General features: G+C 45.3%; 1 protein-coding gene across 6 annotated transcripts in view; it reads left to right on the top strand.

The window, feature by feature from the left end:
• EMILIN3 (elastin microfibril interfacer 3) overlaps window positions 1-23,419 on the top strand; it is a 26,097-nt gene extending 2,678 nt beyond the window's left edge. For 3 of the 6 annotated variants that reach the window (XM_077335442.1, XM_077335441.1, XM_077335445.1), the window contains exons 2-4: window positions 11,896-12,018; window positions 19,672-19,919; window positions 20,982-23,419. In XM_077335442.1, the coding sequence (XP_077191557.1) occupies window positions 11,896-12,018; window positions 19,672-19,919; window positions 20,982-22,876 (2,266 nt within the window). In that variant the 3' untranslated portion in view covers window positions 22,877-23,419. Of the gene's footprint in view, window positions 1-11,510; window positions 11,531-11,630; window positions 11,701-11,895; window positions 12,019-17,678; window positions 17,813-19,671; window positions 19,920-20,981 lie in introns of those variants that run through there. The other 3 variants (XM_077335446.1, XM_077335444.1, XM_077335443.1) reach the window with 3 other exon arrangements.

Raw genomic sequence — 23,419 nt, 5'->3', positions numbered from 1 at the left:
TGGCAGGACTCTCCGCCATCACAGTAGACTGCAACTTCTTTTTAAAGCCACCGTGATAAATTTACTAAAGGTTTGGGACTTGGAATGGAATAAAATATGCTGATGTTAAAGGAGCAATCTTAAGCAGGTCTACTCAGACCTACTCAGATGTAAGGCCTAGATCAAGGGTGGCCACACTCTGGCTCTGCAGATGACCAACAGTGGGGGTTCATGGTAATTGTAGTCCACGGACAGCTGGAGAGTTACAGTTTGGCCACCCCTGACCCAGGTTGTTCAGTGTGGCTTACTTTCAGGAAAGTGTCTTTAGGACTACAGAACAAGTCATCATCTTCCCCCCCCCATCACAGAGTGTCTTGATCCCTTGCTCTAGGAGACATGAGGTCCAATGAAAAGGATGCAGGAGTTGGGGTTAGGAGTGGGACAAGGATGCTTGTTCCTGGGAGATGGGTCCCCAGGTATGAGGTTTGCATGCAAGACCTCAGTCCCCTGCATCTCCAGTTGAGGGATCTCAGGTAGCTAGGCTGGGGATGTCTTCTGCTGAATGCTCTGGAGAAGCGTCTATGCTGGGTGCGAGAAACTAATGCTCACTCAGAAGCTGTGTCCTCTGTTCACATCACTGTCTCCTTCTGCTGGAGCTCTATAAGTAACCAACGGCCCACCCAGCATCCACAGGGAGTTTGCAGGTGGTGGCATTTGGAGGCCCAAGCCCATAGTCTGGTAAGGTGCTAAGCTGGGCAAGATTTCATTTAAGGGAGCAGAAATGGGAAAGCTCCTCTTTAATTAGACATGAACTATGGCAGGGACAATAGCCACCCCATGAACTACAGAGGAGGCTAAGCACTCCTGTCTTTTGCATCTCATATGCAGTAGCATGAGAAGCAGTGTGTTCTAATGGTTAGGAGTGGTGGCCTCTAATCTGGAGGAATGGGTTTGAATCCCCATTCTTCCACATGCCGCCAGTTGGGGGATCTTAGGCCAGTCACAGTTCTCTCAGAGCTCCCTTAGTTCCACCTACCTCACAGGGTGAAAGGAAAGGAAGCTGCTTTGAAACTTCCAGGTAGTGAAAAAGCAGAGTACAAAATCCAACACTTCTCCTCCTTCCTGGGCAAGTTTCTCCATTGTGTAACAGACAATATAGTCAGGGTTGTGTGTATTTTGTGACTGAATGAAATATAAAATTGTGCCCAGTGGTTTTACACCTTGGACATATCATTTTTGGATTTTTATTAGAGCAGTTTGTCTGAAAAAGGAGTGTGGAATTGTGAGGCACAGCCCAATCTCTTCAGCTGTCAGGAGTCAAATAAGGTCGATATTTGGATGGGAGACCTTGGTCTCAATGCCCTGTTGCTGGACCTCCAGCGGAAATGGTTGGCCACTGTGTTTGAGGCCAGATACTGGACTAGAAGAAGAAGAGTTGGTTCTTGTATGCCACTTTTATCTACCCAAAGGAGGCTCAAAGCAGCTTATCTTCGCCTTCCGATTCCTCTCCCCACAACAGACACCCTGTGAGGTGGGTGAGGCTGAGAGAGCCCTGATATCACTGCTCGGTCAGAACAGCTTTATCAGTGCCGTGGCGAGCCCAAGGTCACCCAGTTGGTTGCATGTGGGGGAGTGCAGAATCGAACCCAGCATGCCAGATTAGAAGTCCACACTCCTAACCACTACACCAAACTGGCTAGATGGATCATGGTTCTGCTCCAGCAGGGCTCTTATTGTGTGCTTCTTTTCTTATGGCTACCAAGGAAGACTGGAGAAAGGTTGCGGTGATCCATCTTTGCATCTTACTTGCCTTGAAAGCATCTTACTTGCCTTGTTCAGGTCACCAGAAGCTGGTTGTGAGTTCATGACACACTGCTTATAGATGTACATAGACTGCAAAAATAGGCCTGAAAGTCTGTGAGTAATGACTGCTAAGATGATGGTGATGATGAAGGTCATTTCCTGCCCACCTTTCTCAAGACCCAGAAGGTAGACTGAGCAGGATTTTCAGTGGGACCAGGGCTTTAGTGCTTTGCTTGAAAAAGCAGAATAAGTTACTGGAAAAAAAGTAAATGTATCCAGCTGTTCCTGATATAGATAACTGATACAAATAGCACCAAATGTGGGTTACCTTTGCACAAAATATGCATGAACTTAGCACCAGATTCCTGGTATCCTGAAGGCTAAATCATACTAGTCTGGAAACTTCCCAACCTGCATGTATGTGTTTTTCCCTGTCTTTGACTTGGAATTTTTAGAAATGAGAGGAAACATGGCTCAACAGTTGAACACCCTGCTTGGCCTGCAGAATGTCTCAGGTTCATCTCTAGCATCTTAGGTAACATAGGTAGAAGGTGATATGAAAGATCTCTAAGCAAGAGCCTGGAAAGCTGCTGTCAACCTAGGCAGTTCTGAACTTCTGACCTTTCTGAATTTCTGACCATTTATCAGGTCTCCCCTTCTGTTATGCCAATAAAGGGGTCTTGAGTCCTTTCTCCCCTTCCTGAGCTGGTTTTCCGCTCCCTGAAATTACTCCTGGGAGCTACTGTTTGCCCCGTAGGGGGAATTGTGCGTAGTGACCGATGCACTTGAAAGTTCCCTGGTGGACAAAGCATGACTCCCTGGGGCTATTTTAGATGGAGAGAACACCATTGGGAGGGGAGACTGTGTCCATTGTAGGTCAGAAAAAGGTAGGGAGATCCTTGCCTGGGATCTTGGAGAACTCTTCACTGTAGTACATTATACACCACCCCTCTCTGGAAATAGGCTCAGGGCAGTTTACAACATTTTAAAATTCAATTTTAAAAAACAAGACAAAGATGCCATAATGCCCCATTTTCCCGCCACTGTTGTGGTTGACCAGGCCCAGTTTTAATCATTGACTAGAGCAGGGGTAGTCAACCTGTGGTCCTCCAGATGTCGTGGACTAGAATTCCCATGAGACCCTGCCAGCCTTGTTCTTCACCCAGTGGCTGTTCCACTGCACTCCAGACTTGGCTCCTTCAAAAGTGCACATTGGAGAGCAACTCTGTCACTTTCCCTGGCTGTCATGAGCCATTGTAGCCTGAAATCCCAGATGGCCACCATTTCTCACCCAGAGTTGTGAGAGCCTCCCAAGCAGAGGTGAAAGTGAGCTGCTGTGGCTGGTGTGGAATCCCAGTCAGAAAGTGATTGATAAGGAATTGATTTCATTCAAGAGCCATCTTCTGGTTGGTTGGCAAGCATAGCTGTGCACATGCCCATCCGGGGCTCCCCCCTTCTTACCCACTCATCCATTATTGGCCATTTGGGGAAGGGGGGCTTCAACATAACCATATATGGTCATATCACCTGATAAATGTTTAACAAATTTAATATCCATATACAAAATTAACTCTCACCCACTTAGGAAACTTCCAGAGCCATCAAGAAACCCCCGGGTTTCATGAAGGAAGCCTGCCATGGAGTTTTCAGGGCAAGAAATATTTGGAGGAGGTTTGCTATTGCCTGACTCTCTTATACTGCCATTGCTGGGATGGAGGAACGGCCTACCTCCCAAAGACATACAGGCATTGTTCCATTTTGTAATTAATATCCCTGCAAGTAAATGATTTAGAGCTCAGAGACACACTGCACATGCTTAGAGTCATCGCTTCCTCGTGTTGCAGGTGAGGGACGACTTTGCTAATAAATAGTTTCAGGGCTGGGTCTATAAGATGTCCTTCCTTTGTGTAGTCGAATCTCGGAATAGACCCAACTAACCTCAAGCAGAGGACCTGATGGTTTCCACGTGTGCATTCCAATTCAAGGTCTCTTTAAATGTTCCCACTTATTTGAAAGAGCTACATTGTATGATAGGGTGCGCATGTATACTCCAGGGTGACTTTTTGTGTGGTCTTTTTCTAAAATACCATCACTTTGGTCTTCTCGTAATATGTACCTAGTTCTTGCAGCTGCCTTCTTAGTCTGATTTTAGTAAGAGAAATTAAGGCCATGTCATCAGCATACAATAAAATAGAGGGTTTTTTGTTGGCCAAGAGATGGCGGGAAAAAATGTGGGCTGGAAAGCCTCTCAACTATGTTGTTTATATACAGATTGAATAGGAGGGGAGCCAATACACAACCCTATTTTACTCCTTTATTTGTTGGAATTCTGTTAGTTAAAGATCCTAATGTTCCTACCCTGATTTGAACAGGAGTATCTGTATGTAGCTCGCGTAATAAGAGTAACTGTCAATATTTGTTCATGCAAACTTTAATCATAAGTGGTTTCTGTCAGAGGAGTCAAAAGCTGCTGCCAGGTCAACGAATGCTACATACAGACTTATCCAACAGACTTATTGGTCTATAATTTGTGGACCGTTCTGTCACCTTTCTTAAAAATAGGGACAATAATACTCAACTTCCATCCAGATGGCATTAGACACAATCCATCTATTTGTGTAAAGACTTTGTATAGCCTGGGTGCCCACCATTCTGAAAAGGTTTTAAGCAAGTCTGGAGGAATCAGATCTTCCCCAGGGACTTTTCCAGAGGGCAGTGAGGAAATTAAACCCCCTAATTTCTGCCTCTGTTACTGGAGGCTGAACTGGAAGGCCCAAGATGTCAAGGGAAGTATTTTATAACTGTGACATGGCCAGTATAGATGAATTAACTCCAAACACCTTGCTAAAATACTTAAACCAAACCTTTACTGGGATTTGTGCTTCAAATTGACACAATGAACTACTTAAACCATTTGAGAACAGTTCCCAGAATTGTGTATCATTCTTTTCAAAAACTGCCAATTTCAACTCATTCCATAACTGTCTAGCATGATCTTTTGTTTTAGTAGGCTTTTATGTTGAATTGCTGAATTGGAGAAGATGGGTCATCAAGACACTCGTGTTACTATGTCTGACCTGTCTCATACAAGAGGTTAAGGTTTTTTTTTTGGATGCTTTGCATTCTTGATCAAACCATCCATTGCTTGCATAAGGTATAGCTTTTACTGGTCTATTGTTTATTAACAGTGGTTTGAGGCAATTGACTATAGCCTCATAGCATTTAATAGCATCATTCCTAGAGTGTAAAAGAGTTAACCTCAGAGACTCCCATTCTGAAGTTTTAAAGCTTTGAAGTAATTTGTCATTTAGTTGTTCAGACCATTTAACTCTTCTGGAACCTGAAACGGTATCTTCTGTGAAACCTGGGACTAGTTTCAGTAGGATGTTAGCTCTAGTATACAGCAATAGTCTCAGAGGACAATGATCGCTCCAAGGGCAATTTCCGACCTCAAAATAATATACTAAATTCAATAAACCAGGCGATATATCAATATAGTCAATTGTAATTGCCCAACAAGTTGACAGGTTAAAGTCCCACTGGTTGTGTCATAATTGGTACCATGCAAAACATGTAAGTCAAATAGCGGGAGCAATTCCAAAACTCTCAAGCCAAACTTTGATAAATGCTTTGATAAATGGTCCAGAAGGGTAGCATGGAGAGCAATTTGGGCATTGGTGCCAGGCCTTAAATCTCCATTGTAGTAGCCAAGGAGCCCCAGGGATTCTCTTTATCCTGATCTAAGGAACTCTTGGGTGGTATGTATACATTGATACACACTAGATTTCCAGAATAGAGACCCTTAATTAAAATTGACCAGAATTGATTGGAACAACAGTTTACTAAAACTTGCACATCAATTTTTATGTCAACATTTACTAATATCGCTAAACCTCCACTACCTTACTTTGGGTTAATCCTAACTGCTATAACTGAAAAGGCCGATAACCTTGGAGGGTGGGAATCAAATTCTTGGGACTAGGTTTCCTGGAGACAGAGGATATTATGGCCCTGTAAAAAGGTTTTAAAAATCTGAGTCATAGAGCCATAGAGTCATTCTTCCAACTTCCAAGATTCCAGGATAAACTTTTTAGTTGTCAGTCCAGTCTAGAGATAGTATTAAGGTCGCCATCATGATCTTAAAAAAAACAGCTATTTTTTGAAGACATTGTAGAGACAGGGTTAGTCTGCTGGTTTGTCTGGGAAGCTCTGTCTGGGTACAACTGAGTGATACACTTTTGTGTTTCCCAATATTTCCAGCAGTCATTTTGGGAGGAAACGGGGTAACTGACTCTGATGGATACGATTCTGTTGTTCCATTCATCAGTATTACTACTGGCACCTGTGGAGACAGCTTATTTTTTGTACTGAAATTAGGTGATTCAGTCTGTTAGTGATCTCAGTTTGTTCAACAGGTGGGAGGGATGAGAAGGAGTTGATTAAGTTTTCTCATGTGGAATAAGGAATAAAAAGTTAACATTTCTTAGTAATGCAATCAGTAGAACCAGTCCCATTTATCAGATCTCCATGAACACTGTCCTTCTGATCTTCTTCAAAATGGGTTTTGTTGTTGAGGATTTATATTGCGGGGGCTTTGATAGCATCAAAGTTAAAATTAAGTTATCAAACTTGAGCTGGAAATATCCCTTTTGTACTCAAAAAGCGTTTCTGGAGCAATAGAACTATAGGAACCTTAGGAGTAGTGATCAAAAGCATGGGTCTTTGTACCAGATTAAAGTTGTTGAGGCTCAACTGAAATCAAATCAATAGGCAATATAGACTTGCCAAGGAGATCTCTTAGGTGTTGAAATACCTGCAGATAGTCACAGACTTTACAAGGCTGTAATTTTAGATGGTATTGTAGGTTCTTGCCATCTTGTTTTCTCTGCATATTATGTGTTTTATCCACTCCCATGAGGGGTTTAAGATTCTGTTTTCGTGGTAGAGTTTCGTTAGAACTAGAATTAGTAGCTTCCCTCTTTCTATGACATGAGATAAGCTGAGTAAGATTATCTATTTTAGCATCAATTTCATTTAGCCTTTCCAAAATAAACTTCACAGTTTTAGCAGTCAGGTGTAGAGGATCACTTGAAGTGTTACCTGAGTCTTTGGGATATTCTTTTTTCACAACAAATTAACTACATAGTCCTTCTCTTCTTCACAAAAATTACCAGTTGTAAGGTTGATCAGAGGAGAGAATTTATCAGCAGTTGGCAGAGTGCGTACTACATCCATTTTTAACTGATTGGCTCCCGGAGGTGAGCATGATTCTTCTTGTGGCCTTTTGTTAACGCCCATAATTAAGGGCACAAGCACAAACACAAGCAACAGCAGAGAAGAATTTCTATGAACAGGGGTGGTCAAACTGCGGTCCTCCAGATGTCCATGGACTACAATTCCCAGGAGCCCCTGCCAGTATTCGCAGATTTTTCCAGGCAAAGAACCAGTGTGAGATAAACACAAAACTGTGTTTCCCGACCTGCCATCCAAGCAAACATGAGCTCAAAACAAAGGAGAGTCTCAACCAGACTATTATGCAGATACTAGTCCCCAGTTTCAACAGTAAACATGTGTACATACAGGATATATATGCATGCACTGTGTGAGCAGGTGTATAGCCTACATTGTAAGAACTGCAGAATTATCCTTTATAGGCAGGTGTGGAATTTGTCATCTTTGATCCTATCCACACCTACAATTCTATTATCAATACAGCAGTGAAAAGGGGCAACCCACAGATGATTCAGCAGTCTCAGAAGACTCCCTCAGCATGGGACAAAAATAGGGTGTGTTTATTTGTTTAAAACCTAAATCCAAACCCAGCCTATCTGATCATGCAGAACACACTAGGGTGGCCACAGAATTTATAGGACAAGCAGAGATTTTAGTTGAAGACCTTCAGCCTTATTTAATGCCAGCAATCAAGACCTTGGGTATGTCTGCAATTTTGTTATATATCACTCCACTTTCCATTCATATTGAATTTGATTTTGATGAAACTGCAAACATGGTGCTCTACTGGTCTGTTGTTGCTGCACCTCACCAGCCCTGCCAGGGATTTCAGAACAGAAATGACCGGCAATGTTCTCAGATTTCAGATTTGTTACCTTTCAGACAGATGCAAGATTCTTGATTAGGATGACACTAGCTTTCTTTTTAAGGGTCTCTAAGTGAAGCTATGTAGCTCCTTCTCATGTTTACCAGGAGTGAAACCACCCTGTCTTCATTTCTAGAAACCTTGCCCTTTCCTTTCTCCTGTCCCTGAACAAAATCTCCAGTTTCTGCACCCTGAACTTCAACTCCACCCAACTCATCTGCCATGACCCAGGGACCTACTTTCCCATTATATTGCTTTATCCTGGCATCCTTTTGCCTCCAATAATGCCATCTGCTACATCCCTCCATCCTTAATCTCTTCCACTGTGTTATCAACTCTTACTTGCTGCATCCTGAAATTTCTCATCACTCTCCATATGTTGCTAAGTATTCTTCCTCACTCTCCATCTGTGCCAGCCTCAACACCTGTAGTCTTTCCCATGGAAGATTTCCCTGGAGGCTGTGAATGTGTGTCTTAAGCATATTTTTGTAATAAGCATATTTTATAAGCATATTTTTGTAATAATAAGCCAGGAGGCTTATTATTAGTCCAACCCACCTGCTTTAATGTGAAGCCATCAGTGATTCAAATCCTCACTGAGGCCAGTGTGAGCTGTGGGGAATTCCCTTTGCTTTTCTGTTCCAAAGACTACATAAGTCCCACAATTTAAGGTGCCTTCTTCCATCATATAATGAAGCAAGGACATCATGGAAAATGATAATGAATTAATGAATGAATGAATGAATGTAGAACATAGGAAGAAATAGGAGAAGGGGACTATTAGTAGAGGCCACATGTTCAGGTGTGTGGTTGTGGACCGATTAGGAGTGTCCATCACAGGTGTGGGATGCTAAAATCACTGTTGACCTGGATGGCCAGGTCAGGTAATTAAATGGCCCAGGGGAGACTACAACTTCCATAAGGCTGTGCAAAAACGTACATGCCCAAAATGACATTGGTAACAGATACCCAGACAAAAGCCAAGTGGTATGACTTTAGAAACAAACAAACACAGTGCTTGTTCACAATCACTGGGTGACTGACTGCTCTGCTTGCTCTTTATTTAAATAATTGACGGTTGAGTGACATACAGTGACAACAGTCCTTTGTGTGTATCGGGGTGGAATTAGGGCTGCCATTGAGCCGCGTGGAGAGAACATAAGAAGAGCCTTGCTGGATCAGACCAGTGGTCCACCTAGTCCAGCGTCTTGTCTCACATAGTGACCAACCAGTTCTTCTGGAGGGCTAACAGCAGGGCAGAGAGGCCAACCCCTTCCCCTGATGTTACCCACTGTTTGTGGTATTGTGAGGTTTTGTGCCTCTGAATGAGGAGGTTCCCCTCAGTCACCATGGCTAGCAGTCATCTGATAGACTTAGCCTCCATGAATCTATCCAATCCCCTTTTCAAACTGTTTATTCCTGTGGCCATCACTACATCCTCTGGCAGTGAATTCCACGTTTCACTTCCTTTGTAAAGTATTTATTTTCTTTTATTTACTGGTTTGATATGCCGCCCCTCCCTGGGGCAGTTGACAACACGCATTGCATGTTGTTGTTGTTAGGTGCGAAGTCGTGTCCGACCCATCGCGACCCCATGGACAATGATCCTCCAGGCATGTACATCATATTATAGATCACAGTCAAAACATTATTAAAACCCTTTGGTGCCCGGTTGTTCTTGTTCATTGCTTTGTCTATCTGCCACTTTGTGGGCAGGATGAGATATTATTTCCTTTTGTCCATCCTGAAGCTTCTCCCCATTGGCTTCACTGGATGCCTTCAAGATCTAGTATTTTGAGAGGGGGAGGAAAAATTCTCCTTGTCAACTCTCTTCACCTCATGCATAATTTTAGAAATCTCTATCATATTTCCTTGTAATCGACTCTTTTCTAAACTAAAAAGTCCCAGCCTCTTCAGCCTTCCCTCATAGGGGGAGATCCTGCAACCCCTGAATCATCTTGGCGGCCCACCTCTGTACTTTTTCCAGCTTTGTAATGCTGGCGATTGCACTATGCTCAACCATTTGGATATGTGGAATGTAACCTGCTGGACAGATATGAAATATTCACATAGAATCATAGAGTTGGAAGGGATCTCCAGGGCCATCTAGTCCAACCCCTGCACAATTCAGGAACTCACAACTACCTGCCTACCCACAATGACCCCAATTTCATGCCCAATTGTTCCCCCCACCAAAGATTTCCAGAATCCAGCCTGGTCTGGAGGAAATTCACCTATCACCCCACAGAGGTGATCAGCAATCCCCTGGAATTGAGAAGGTACAGAGGAGAGCGATGAGGATGAGCCTGGGGACCAAGCCCTATGAGGGAAGGCTGAGGGATTTGGGGATGGACGTTCAGCCTGGAGAAGAGGCGGTTGAGAGGGGACATGATTGCTCTCTTTAAGTGTTTGAAAGGTTGTCACTTGGAGGAGGGCGGGGGAAAGTACCTGTTGGGAGCAGAGGATAGGACCTGCTGTAATGGGTTTAAACTACATGTACTGGCTTGATATCAGAAAGAACAATTTCACAGTCAGAATAATTAAGCAGTGGAATCAGCTGCCTAAGAAAGTACTGAGCTCCTCCTCACTGGCTGTCTTCCAGCAGCAGCTGGACAGATCCTTATCCTGGATGCTTTAGGCTGATCCTGCACTGAGCAGAGGGTTGGACTAGATGGCCTGGGTGGCCCCTTCTGACTAGGGTTCTATTATTTGCTTCTTATAGGAAAAACCTATTTGGTCTGCTGCTACTGAATGTTTGGCATCCCTTTGCTATTGACACAGCCACTGGCAGGCTCTGTTCCTTAAAGGTAAAGGTAAAGGTATCCCCTGTGCAAGCACCGAGTCATGTCTGACCCTTGGGGTGACGCCCTCCAGCGTTTTCATGGCAGACTCAATACGGGGTGGTTTGCCAGTGCCTTCCCCAGTCATTACCGTTTACCCCCCAGCAAGCAAGCTGGGTACTCATTTTACCGACCTCGGAAGGATGGAAGGCTGAGTCAACCTTGAGCCGGCTGCTGGGATTGAACTCCCAGCCTTATGAGCAAAGCTTACAGACAGCTGCCTTACCACTCTGCGCCACAAGAGGCTCTGCGCCACAAGAGGCTCTGTTCCTTAGCTACTAGTTAAAATCGTGCCTGCTGAAGGATGTAAGAGCATGTACAGAGTTCCTCCCAGCCTGGGAAACAAGCCATAAAAACCTCCCAGCTTAGGAGAGGAGGGAAATGCCCAGGCATGGCTGTCTTTCCAGCCCAGGACACATATCCCGGAGAGAGGGAGCATGCAAGAACAGGGACCAATTAGAAACAAGCTGATATAATGTAGAAATTCACGCATTCGTAACAAACTCTTTTGCTATGTCATAGTTTTGCAACCAATCACAACAATACAAGGGGGCAAGGAATGGAATGAAATGTATAAATATGAGTGCTTATCTCTGCTGGGTTGAAGAAAATTGGGGGGGGGGTTACTTGACTGGCGATGTTTTTTTCCTTCCTTTGATAGCAAAATCAATTTTAACCCTTTGCTAGTCAAGTGGTCTCACCTCTTGTTCCTTCTTCTGGCTGGGAGTATGATGCACTTTGTGCGCAGTTCTTCCTTGCAGATACCAAACAGATGAGATCCCAGTTTCATCCATTTAAGGAAGCATTAATGGTAGCTCTCTCTGGGATGTTTCTACCTGACAACCATACAGCCCATACTCTGACTCCCTGCTGCGTCACCCGGGCAACTCTTCTTGTTATGATCCTTTTCTAGATAGCTCAGCATCCACCTTGGTTGTGGCTCCGTCAAAATTCTGTGCTCTTTCCCTGTGAATTTTCCAGGTCACTGGTACCAGCTAGTTAATTATTCCAAATGAACGAGCTGTCTGAAGGAACCCTTTAGCCAATTCAATCTAGCGGCGGGTCACTGTCAAAACCTGGGCGATTTCAGACTACATCTGGCCTGGAGTTTTTGGAAGGGTTAGGGAACCAGATTCAGAGCCAGTCTGACTATCTCTTGCTTCATTTCCGTTGCAGGAACTACTGTGCCTATGTGGTGCAAAGGAACATAACGTGCACCCTTCAGGATGGGGCAGAGAGCTATGTGAAAGCTGAGTATCACAAATGCAGCTGGGGGCCGAAATGTCCTGGGAAAGTTCTGTAAGTACATGCTTGGATGCAGCTGTAGCATGGCAAAGATTGCAGCAGACTTTTGATATCTAGTTGCCTCTGTGATACCTAGAGGATTATCCATTACACAAAGTAGCCACAAAAGCTCCACTGGTATGATAAATTCCCTCATATTCTCCTATGGAATCTTCTCTCCTGACATCCTTGCAGACGATTGGCTGACCTTTTGTGATGTCACAGTGGGCTTTGTGCCACAGTCTTTCTTGCAGCCATTGCTTTGGTTTACTTGATGCCAAACAATTTAGGGCTGGGGATTAATAGTGCAAGCCAGAGCCGAATCATACCCTTCTTGGGCCATTGACTCCAATGGACTTAGAAGAGTGTAACTCTGCCTAGGATTGCACTTTTAGGAGCTCTGGGAGAGTTGGGAGAGGAGTGGAATTTTAAGCTCCGTGAGTAAATTTTGTTAAATGAAAGATTGTATGCATTGTCTGTATACCATGAACTTTACAGCTACAAGTCAATAGGTTGAGCCTCTTTGGAGCCTCATGATGGAAAGCAATTGAGTGCAGGGAGAGACAGATGCTTATGGTATGTGATGCTTCACTTAGGGTGAGGCACACAGCGGCTTCCCAGGCTCCTGCGGAGAGTTCTGCTTTCCCACATCATATTTCTAAGTGACACGCATGCTCTCATGTATCGCAAGCATAAAAACGGGAGGGATTCCTATGCCTGCCTGCTTCCAGCACAGACCCATGAATGCCAAGAGTCCAAAAGCAACTCGACAAAACCATGTATTTCTTGGAAGCCGACCCACATAGAGCATAAATCTTCCCCATGCTGTAGATGCAAGAATTCCCCTATAAATTACAATTTAAATCAGTGGGAAAAACCGCTTAAGTTGGGTTTAATTGTAGTCACGAAGTTTATCCAGATGGTGGATCTCTATGCTCTGTCCTGATTACATACAGAAGCAGGAGAGCAGATAGTATCAAGGGGAAAGAAGATGACTTTCCTTCCAGTATCTTTGAGATCCAGCTGCATGGACAGCAGAGCCGATGCCAAATCCTGTCAGTCATCTCCATTCCCAGGAGTGGATCCAGAAGAGTGTGTCCGTGGGTGGAAAGGTTTCTGTCTGTGGAGTGTGGCTTTCTTCCCCCCACCCCTAGAATCATAGAGTTGGAACGGATCTCATGGGTCATCTAGTCCAACCCCTTGCACTATGCAGGACACTCGCAACCCTATCGCTGTAGCCCCAAATGTAGCCCCAAACTCTTCTGTAGCCCCAAATGTTACACCTGGGGGTCCAATCAACATAGGCTGGTATACCTCACACTTCTAGCCTGGAGGTGAAACTAGACTGTTTGTCAAACTTCAAATTCCATTGAAATACTAAAATTCATCTTGATTCCACGCTATACTTGGAGGCCCTCCAGAGTGACCCATCTCATGATTTCCCCAAGGTGTCTGCAACATGACTGTCTGTTATTCACCTGTATTTCAGTTATGGTTACAGTGTTTTGTCAAAAAGCCTGTGTGTTTTGTACACGCCCTTGAAGAAAAGATTGATTGTGTGTTCCTTGAAGTACTTTTTCAGGTGATGCATGGACCGTTTACGCACTGGAGGTTTCATGCCAGGCTGAAGGCTGAAGTTTTAGCCGTGACAGGTTGCCCCACCTCTTCCTGCAGCCACATGGGGGAGCATTTGGCCTGGTGCACATCATCCGCCCACGATTTGTGCTCCTGCATGGGAGCCGGGACAGTGAAGTTCCCAGTGCATAAACGGTCATAAACTTATAAAACTCACTCTTGTGGCATATTGGGATGGCCCCTGTTGCTCTGACCTGGAGGGCCTATGTAGCCCTGTTCACATTAAACACCCAGTTATCCCACATGTATGTGCGTACACCTGTTTGTAACAAAGAGTCAATAAAATGCTCACTTTAGAAATTAAACTGGGGACAGGAACCTGAATAAATGTGAATAAATGTGCAGTTCCAGTCAGTCATTCATTCAATTATACCGGTGTTGAATGAGAATTACTGAACGCACATACAAAGTGGAATCAAGTGCACACTGCACACAGATTGTACATCCGTTCACTGTAACATGTGAATCGGGCTTGTGCTATGACCAGTGATGCTTGCCTTGAATTTGCTTGAACAAATTAAGCTGTCTTATTCTGATTCATCAATCCCTCGAGGTCATTGTTGCTTACTCAGACTGGCAATAGCTCTCCAGAGTCTAGAGGGTCTTTCCCATCACCTCCTATTGGTTCTTTCAACTGGAGATACTGCTGGTTGAACCTGGGACTTTTTGCATGCAAAACACAGGCTCCGCCCTTGAAGCACGGCCTTTTGACCCTAACCTTTTTTCCTCTATCCAAAGGATAATATATATGCTAGTTGAGAACAGGCCTGCCTCATGCACCGGATAGAGCAAGCACTAGTCCATGAAAGGTTATTTGTTTAAGGTGCCACTGTTGAGGGCAGGGACCTCACCAGGAGTTGGTGTGCTTTAGAGTAGAGAGAACTATGTAGCCAGGGACCAAGGAAATTGTTTTAAAAAAAACCCACAGTGATGCAGTTCTACAAATAAAGAACTGAGGTCCAGCAGTGAGAAGTGGGACTTTGCTCCCAGTGGGGTGGAAATGTCAGGAAGGCTCCCAGTCTCCTGGCTTTCCACAAATGCTGCAAAAATGAATTATTCAAGACAGATTCTCTACAGAAGTAACAGGGTTATTATTATTGTTTATTATCAGTTTTTGTTAGCAGGGTAAATAAGTCATAGATATGCACATGCTGTATTTTAGGATAAAGGAGATAAAAGGATTTATATATAGAAGACCATACTGTGATAGTGCAAAGGAGAGATAGAGACAGCGTATGTATACATGGCTACCTAAGGAGAGAGAAAGGGAGAAGCTTCTGAGAAGAAGCAGGATATTGCCCAAGTAGCAATCTAGAGACAGACAAGAAGCAACACTTAAAAGAGTAGAAAGGTCCTGAACTCTCTGACCTAACAGTCTTCTTGCTGCCCCCTTCAGGGTCTTCTTCTCTTCTCTTTGTACACCAGACATTGCCTGTTCCAACAGCTTTAATACACCGCCCCTCCCCAAATGCAGGCTCGGGTTGACTCACATTACACTTTTCATCATCTATAAAACCACAGTTAAAAACATCATTAAAACTTACGATGCTACATTTCATCTGCTCAGGTTTCCACAGACAGTTTGCTCTTCCAATCGGGCTTCAGCTCGGTGAAGGGAAACCCAAAGAGGCCCAGAGAGTTCATTGGGTGCCCGGGTCTCAACGGGCAGCTCATTCCACCAGGCTGGGGCCATGGCCGAAAAGGCCGTTTCTACATTCCTGTTCTTATTTCATTGTTAATTGAATGTTGATTGACCGGACTTACTCTGCGTGATCTACCTGGCGCCCCAGTGAGGAAGGAGGGTGAGGATGTGAGCCTTGAGAGGGAGGCATTTGAGGACAAGAGGAACCTCAGCAGGGTGAAATGCTGTTGAGCCCACCCTCTGACGCTTCCATTTCTCCATGGGAACTCTGTAGCGGGGAGATCAATAAAGGGAGATGGGTGTTGGCAGCGAGTGTGCCCCTCAGCTGTGGATGATGGGTGTCCTGCCTGCTCTATTTAATTTCTTTCCAGCTGGGAGGGCATTTAAATGGAGTAGGCCTGTCATCAACTGATGGGAGCACTAGTCAATCCCTTTTAACTGCAGCCAGCATGCCAATAAACTGCTGATGACAGGTACACCGCCCGCTCCAGCTGGGGAGGGATTTAAAGGGAGTGGGTGGGGCACCTGTCATGATCAGCTGATTGGCACATGCTCTCCTCAGGCCTTCTCAAGCACTGCCTAAGAAAGTATGGGGGAGGCACTGTTTGCATTTGGGTGGCCAAATCATGCCCTAATCCACAGTTCAGCCACTTTGATTCAGACTGGCTGTATGTAAGGAATGGGTGGTTCGGCTCAGATGAGCCAAAAAAGTATCCGAATCAGCCTTGATCTGAGTGCATTATCCGACCTGAACCACCCATTTGGTGGAGTGTATCATTTGTGATAATGCATGCAAGGACCCCCTCTCTCTCTCTGCCACCTCCGCACCACAAATGCTAGCTATGCTGAAATACGTTGAGAAGGCAGAGGTGGCCAGTAGCTCCTCAATCCACCCGCCAATTAGCGGAGAAGGAATGAGTCGTCCTCCCTCCCTCTTTGACTCCTCCAGGGTCAAGAAAGGATGTTTTGTGAACAAAGCCAGCCTTGCAAGATGAACTTTCTACATGGCTTTGGAGGGCTGTGAAAGAGATGCGACCCCCCCCCCTCCCCAGCCAGGAGTGAATGTTTATCCAGCTGCAATAAATACTCCTTTTTGCTGACATGCGAAGGGGAGTAGTTACACTTCGAGAGGATTTTGTTGTTTTCGTTCCTGAAAAGAAACAGCCTCATTCCTAACTGGAAGCTGAGCTTCAGGGCAGCGTGGCACAGCAGAAGTGCCCTGTTGCCAGTCACTTTCCTGCTTGGGCTGGTGAGAGTTTTTCCTCTCTTTACAACCCCAATCCTCTGCCAAGAGCAAGGCAGAGAGAGGCCAGCCGTGGCCCAGATGTCTGCAGAGAGGCTGGGTGACAGCTCACGCCGATGTTGTTGTTGACTGTGGCTCAGCTGGGTAGCTTTTACCGCTCTCTGGGTTTTATAGGCACTGCCTGTTGTTTTCCTTTTAAACTACTGCAGTAATGGGGAGGATTCCGTAGGGAACTGGACTCCACTCCCACTCCTCTTGGTCAGCCAGGAAAAGCACAAACAGAAGTGGATGGCTGAGTTTTTGTACAGCACGGAAATCCATGGCAGCCTCCCAAAGGAGGCAGCCAGGAACTGATCCTTTTGCCCTGTCTTGTGGCTCACCAGAAGAATAACTCAGATGGCATGCAACCCTGCACACATGGTCCAAAACAGCTGTTCAGCAGAGGCCTGGGAATCCTGCTCCGTTTAGAACAGGCTTCCTCAACCAGGGTTTCATGAAACCCTGAAGTTTCTTGACCGCCCTAGAAGGGTTTCCCATATATGGTCAAGTTGACCCACCCACTCCCAAATGGCCAATGATGGGCCTGGAGGGGATGGGAAGGGGAGGGGCCCCATGTGGCTCTTATGTTCTTACGGATAAGCATGACTGCATAAAGTCAACTGAAAGGGCTTCTCATATTGGGACCAATGCATGTCTTTTTAAAGAGATAAGCACACGGCAGGGAGACTGAAGCAACCCCTCTCCATTGGCTTCCATGTGACTGGAAATTTGAGGATCACATGGTTCCACCAGTTGGGTGGAACGTGCTCCCAAAGGAAATCAGACCCCACGGGACCTTAACCAGTTCCTCAGTGCTTGCAAGACAGAGCTGACCCACCAGGCTTGGGGCCCAAATAACCACCAAAACTTGCTGGGAGATGGAAAGATCAGCTCCTTGGCATGAAAAGCCCCTTGCCTGACATGTTAGCTGGCAGATTAGATTACTATAGTTTTAACCTGATTGCTTTATGGTGTTTACCTGCCCTGGGCAGCTCTGGAAGGGCAGGCTAGGAAAATTAAGCATTTATTTATTTAAAGTGTCATTGAAAGTCGTTCCTGATCTTTATGAAATATGCTGCCTTCTGAAGTGTCAATAGATAACGTTTAATGGTTTCATGTGTTTAGATCCTTGTACCTGCTGTTGTCCCCAGTGTTGTCCCCAAACCAGTTTACAACATGACTCTCCCCTCCACTGTTCTTATCGTCATTGCAACCCTGGGAGGTAGATTTGGCTACGAGAAATTCTTCAGGTATTTCCCAACCCAGAGCTATGCTTTGGTCTGATCCTGCGTTGAGCAGGGGGTTGGACTAGATGGCCTTTATGGCCCCTTCCTACTCTAAGATTCTATGATTCTAACCCTATTTTGTATAAACTATGCACTTTAAAAAACCCTGCTTTCTCTCATCTCTGATTGATGGATTGTGGAGGATTTATCAGCTACTGCCCCTATAGTGCCTCGGCTTCTCTCTTCCACGAAACATTGAAAAGATGGCCATTATTGCATCCCATCAGCACAAAATCAAAAGAGCAGCCGGCTCCTGTACAGCCAGTGCAGCATGCAATGTTTGGCTCTTTGCTTCCCCCTAGTGCTAAGAAAAAACTATGCTTTGAAGATTCAGTAAATATTTGCCTAGGCTAGACCAGCCTTTCTCAATTTGTTTACTGTTGAGAAGCATTCTTGAATCATTCTTCAGGCTTGGGGAAGCCCCAGAAATGGCGTGATCATGCAGAATATGGTTGGGAAGCATTTCTGTGTGCATGCCTCCTCTGGGCCCCTCCAGACCCATCAATGGCCATGGGGGGGGAGGGGGGCAGGTCAACCTGATCATATCACTTGCTAAATGTTTAACTTTAAAAATATATTAAAAACTAATTCCACCCATTCAGGAAACCCTTCCATGGCTATCAAGAAACCCCAGGGTCTCACAAAAGCCTGGGCTAGACTCTGACCATTTGCCAGGGGTGGGTGGGGGGAGTCAAAACTAGTTTGAAGGCGAGACAAGTGTTTGTGCTATGTGCATTCATCCCAAGTTTGCCTCTGGTTTTCCAAATATCTACTCCGCCTTTGCACAGACGAATCAAAATCAAGGAAAGCTGCAGATTTGTCTTCAGTTGTGGTACTTGAATATATAGTGGCACAAGCTTTTCTGGAGGGCCATAGCCCTTTCTGTCAGCTACAGAGCAAATTTCACATTCAGGCTTACTGCCATCAAATTGTTTTCTCATGAGCCAAGTCTCTTATAAAATCCTCATGAGGTTTATCTAGTAACCGGAGTCCATGTGTATGCCCCTTGTGTGTAAAGGAAGTTGGAAGAATGCATGGATTTGGTGGATCTGGGCAGAGGACAAGATCCCAGCCCCCTACACATTCATTATCCATAAAATCTGACTGAACAAGACTTCTGTGAACACACATTAAAAGTCACGCTTAAGGGGACATAACAGCATTGCTGGCAGCTTTAACTCCGGGTGCAAATTTTGTGTGAATGTGGACTGATGGACATACTTACTCCTCTTGTCTCACATATATTGCATTGTGCTGGAAGACTTATCAGACTAACACAATGTTAGGGACAACGGACTTATTATGGGATACATAGGTTGGGTTTAGGGTCCCCATTCTGTATCCCAGCAACCAGATAGGAGTTGTAGGTTCTCCTTAGTTCCCCCATGTTCAGTGCTTGATTCCAATCATGACTATGGCACATGTGGCAAAGAGGCTTCAGGCTTCTCCTCCCTAAACTGCTTCCTCAACCTGTAGGCCTTGGGGGGGGGCACTATTAGGCCCACTAAGAAAAGCTAAATGCATGTTTGTGGTTTTCTACAGCAGTCCAAACCGCACCCTCTTTCAGCCCATTTCAGGTCAGGAAAATAGTGCTGGGGGGGTGGGGAGTAAGGCTGATGTCCTTTTCCCACATATGCTGGAGCCGTGATCTGAATTGGTCACTATGTATGAGGGTATTGCGGGGAACTCATACAGGACCCCAGTCTCTCAACTGTAAGGCTTGTATTGGCCCACACGTTTTAAGCAAGCCCTAGGTATTATTGCTGAGATTTACATGGTCAGCCCTTAATCTTGTTCTGCCTTCTCTATCTATCGACAATTAGGTATCGCACTTTCTTCAGACCCCGATACAAGATTGGCTACAAGACCGTGACTGAGTTAGTATGGAGATGCTGTCCAGGCCTCATGGGAGAGGGATGCCACGACAGTCCGACTGACCAGCCAGGACTCCTACCCCAGCACACCAGTCCCAAGATGCCTCCAACTCAGAAGATGTTCCCAGGTCCTAGAGTCCCTCCTCACCCTAAAATACATCCCGATCCATTTCCAGGACCACAGAAGAATCATTATGGTAAGTGACAAAACCTTCTTTTCAGACCATCCTTATGGTTATTGACTTAGGTGGCTGGAGCCTAGCTAATCTGTATATTTATTGGTATTTATATAAATGTAATTTGATTGAATGAATGAATGAATGAATGAATGAATGAATGAATGAATGAACCAAAACTCAACCTGAATATGCCTGGTTCATGAACTTCAGAAGAGGGATCCCACTGGAGTCTCTCTGGTCTAAACTGACCAGACCATCTCTTCTGGCAGCATCACAGTGTCTGTGGCTGCATTCTGTTCTTGGTTACCATTTCCCTGAATTCCCTGCTTCCTCATAGTGAGGCATAGGACAGCAGAAGGGGAGGGAACTAGTATTGACCATTCATGTTAACCTTCAGTATCCCAGTGGACAGATGGGATGGAGAAAACCTTACCCCTGAGTCTCTGTGGGGCTGCTCTTCAGTGGAACATTTTGATGGCCAATAAAAGTAGGGACCCCTTTTCCTGTCTGTCTGCAAATTAGCAGGGAAATTATCTTGGGTGAGGGATAAGATCTATGAGGATTTCAAACCTCCTAGATGGGAGGAAATGTGATATGTTTTTCCTTGCCTGTCAACCAGAAATTCTTTTCCCTGTCTACCTGAAATCTCCGTAGAATAATGTCCCAGTTTGGTCAGGAGCAAGTTACCTTTAATTTCCTGCTTTGTGAAGGGGATTGGTCTAGATGACCCTGGAGGGCCCTTCCAACTGCATGATTCTATAATTCTTTGCATTGAGAACCCTATGGCTTTGCCATAGATCAGGTGCAACTTGACAGCACTTTCCACAACATGTACCAGTTAATTAACATGACCGTGGACCTCTAGGAGTAACTTCTTCCTTGGTACTGCATGCTAAGCAAGGGACCAGCATACATGGCTGCAGAAGTACTATGAGAATGCAGAGAAAGTGCCTGTCTTCAGTTTAGTGCCTGTATTTCCCATTTACAACACATGCACTGAACAGGAGAGTCCTGGAGGTGCCCGTCTGAACATGCACTGCTGGGCACCGATGATGACTGTTGTCTTCTTGTTGTCTACAGGTAGAAAAATGCCTGGTTTGATTGGAGACAGGCTAGATCGGCTGGAGGAGGAAGTCCGGCGTCTCACGCAGTCCTATGACAGCCTGCATACCATGGTGAGTGGCCTGGGGGACCATTTGCGGATAGCCATCCAGGAGGACACCAGTAAGATGATCGGATCCCTGATGAACAGCCCAAGCGTGCCCGATTCCACCATGGGATTTGGGGTCATTCCTGATGGGATTGTGGATGCAGCGGACAAAGCTGACCTTTCCCCATATCCACCGGTGGGTGAGATCCTAATCAAAGTGAGCGAGGTGAGTGATGCACTGAAAACCAAGACCGATCTTCTGGATGAGGTGCATGGCATGGTCCTTGATCACGATGGACAAATCAAGCATCTCCTGGAGTCAGCCCGGCCGTCACCCCTCACCTCCATTGATATGCTTGAGGAGTATGTGGACAGCAGGCTTAGCAACCTGCGGGTAGAGTTGCTGGATGGCTTTGAGAAGAAACTGGTGAATATCCAGAACACGTGTGATTATCGAATCAAGGAAGTACAAGAGCAGTGTGAAGAAGAGAAAGCTGCCAACCTGCGCCTCCAACAGACCCTAGATGGCAAAGAGCTAGAGATCAAGAAGGAGATTTCTCAGCTAGAAACCCAAATCCAAGGGCTTACAGTTGTGGAAAGCTGCTGCAGCAACTTAAACTACCTCACCAAGCGGATGGATATCCTAGAGAAAGGCCTGCACAGCATATCTGAGTCTCAGAAGAATCTACACTCCAGGTTGGATAATGAACTTTCTGCAGTTGCTTTGGGGAGCCTCTTTGAAGGGCGCTTTGAGGACCTGGAGGGCAGGCTGAATATCTCGGAGAGGGAAACAGGAAGTTGCTGTTCAATTGTGGAGGATTCTATGAGAGGCCTTTTGGGGTCAGAGCTGGATGGCACAAGGACCTTGTTTGATGACAAAATGAGAACCTTGGAAGACAGGTTCATGACCATTGTAGGAGAAGTGAACAACATCAGCTCCACTGTGGGAGTGGATGGAGCTGTAATGCCGTTCCTGGAGGGAGAGCTTGCTACCGTAAGGCAGGAAACCAATGAGAAGCTGGAGAATCTACAGAGTCGGATGATCACCTTGGAGGGCACATGCTCACTGGGGTGCATGTCTACTTCCAAAGATGTAGAGATCTTCCGTACGGAGATTGAAGACTGCCAGAGCAAAAACCAGGATCTGCTGCTTCGGATGGACAGCAACTCTGACCTACTGCGGAAACTGAATGCCACCATTCTGGAGATCCAGAGGCGGATCGAGGAAGAGGCATCAGGCGCTTTGCAAGGAGAGATCACACTTCTGAAGATCAATCTAAATACCATGAGCAGATCCCTCACTGGACTGAAGGATTCTGTTTCCCAGTACTCAGACACGGTGCTGCACGTCAACTCATCTCTAGACGAGCGTGAACGCAAGATAGAGGATGAGGTCTACTCCATACAAGAGAAGATCAATGACCAAGGCTCACAGCTACTGTTCAGCAACAGACGTGTCCTGAACCTCAAAGGGGACCTCGAGCGGCTCAAATCCAGGATCATCAATGATCTGAGCAACTGTAAGAACGTGGCTCACAGCCTGCAGAAGGAAGTCCTCCAGTTCGATGACCGGGTGGCCCAGGTGGAGGACATGTGTGGCAGACTCGGTACAGTGACGGGAAGCTTGGACCGCATCCGAAACGAATTGGAGAACAGTGCAGGGACTGTTTGGGGCTACATGGACCATATGAACAAAACCTTATCTGCCCACTCTCAGGAAATAACCCTACTCAAGGACAACTTGTTGGATTGCCAAGCTAAAGTCACTGAATTAGCTGAAGACATCAGCCTTTTAGAAGGCAAGCTGCAAGACCGCCACCATTAGCCTCTTGAATTACAACTAACTTATACCATGAAGACTCCAATGTGATATCAGGAATTATTTGGGGGGCAGGTGTTCTTTTTTAATTTAAAAGGAGAAGGGAAGGTTACACAAAAGTCAAAAGCTGCTATGTCTTTAATTTCACTCTGAAGAGTGACAGTCTTCACTACAGCTAAGGCTGTACATTTGCCATTACTGTACTCTCTTGCAAACATTGAGCAGCTGTACCATGTAGCAAGGTGCCTTCCCGTAGTCAAGGTCATGTTTGGGTTACATTTCAGTATGTTGTTTAATTCAGGAAGAAACTGGAGACAGACCTGTCTAATAGATCCTTTGCTTGGGGAATAATTAAGACTCTGGTATTTAAGAGCTGAAACAGTGAGATTCAGTTCTTGCCAATTATATGAATATACTGGAAGCAGTAAAATCCAGTTCAGGGACCATTCAAAGCAATGTCACCATTGATGAGAAAATTCTGTCTTAAAACAAAGGCCTTTGTTGTTGTTGTTATTCTGTTTTGTAAAAAAAAAAATTACAAAATCTGGA

The sequence above is a fragment of the Paroedura picta genome, chromosome 4 (assembly GCF_049243985.1).
Source record: "Paroedura picta isolate Pp20150507F chromosome 4, Ppicta_v3.0, whole genome shotgun sequence".
Classification (NCBI taxonomy): Eukaryota; Metazoa; Chordata; class Lepidosauria; order Squamata; family Gekkonidae; genus Paroedura; species Paroedura picta.
Note: the sequence above shows the minus strand (reverse complement) of the source record. Positions and strands in the feature narration are given on the sequence as shown.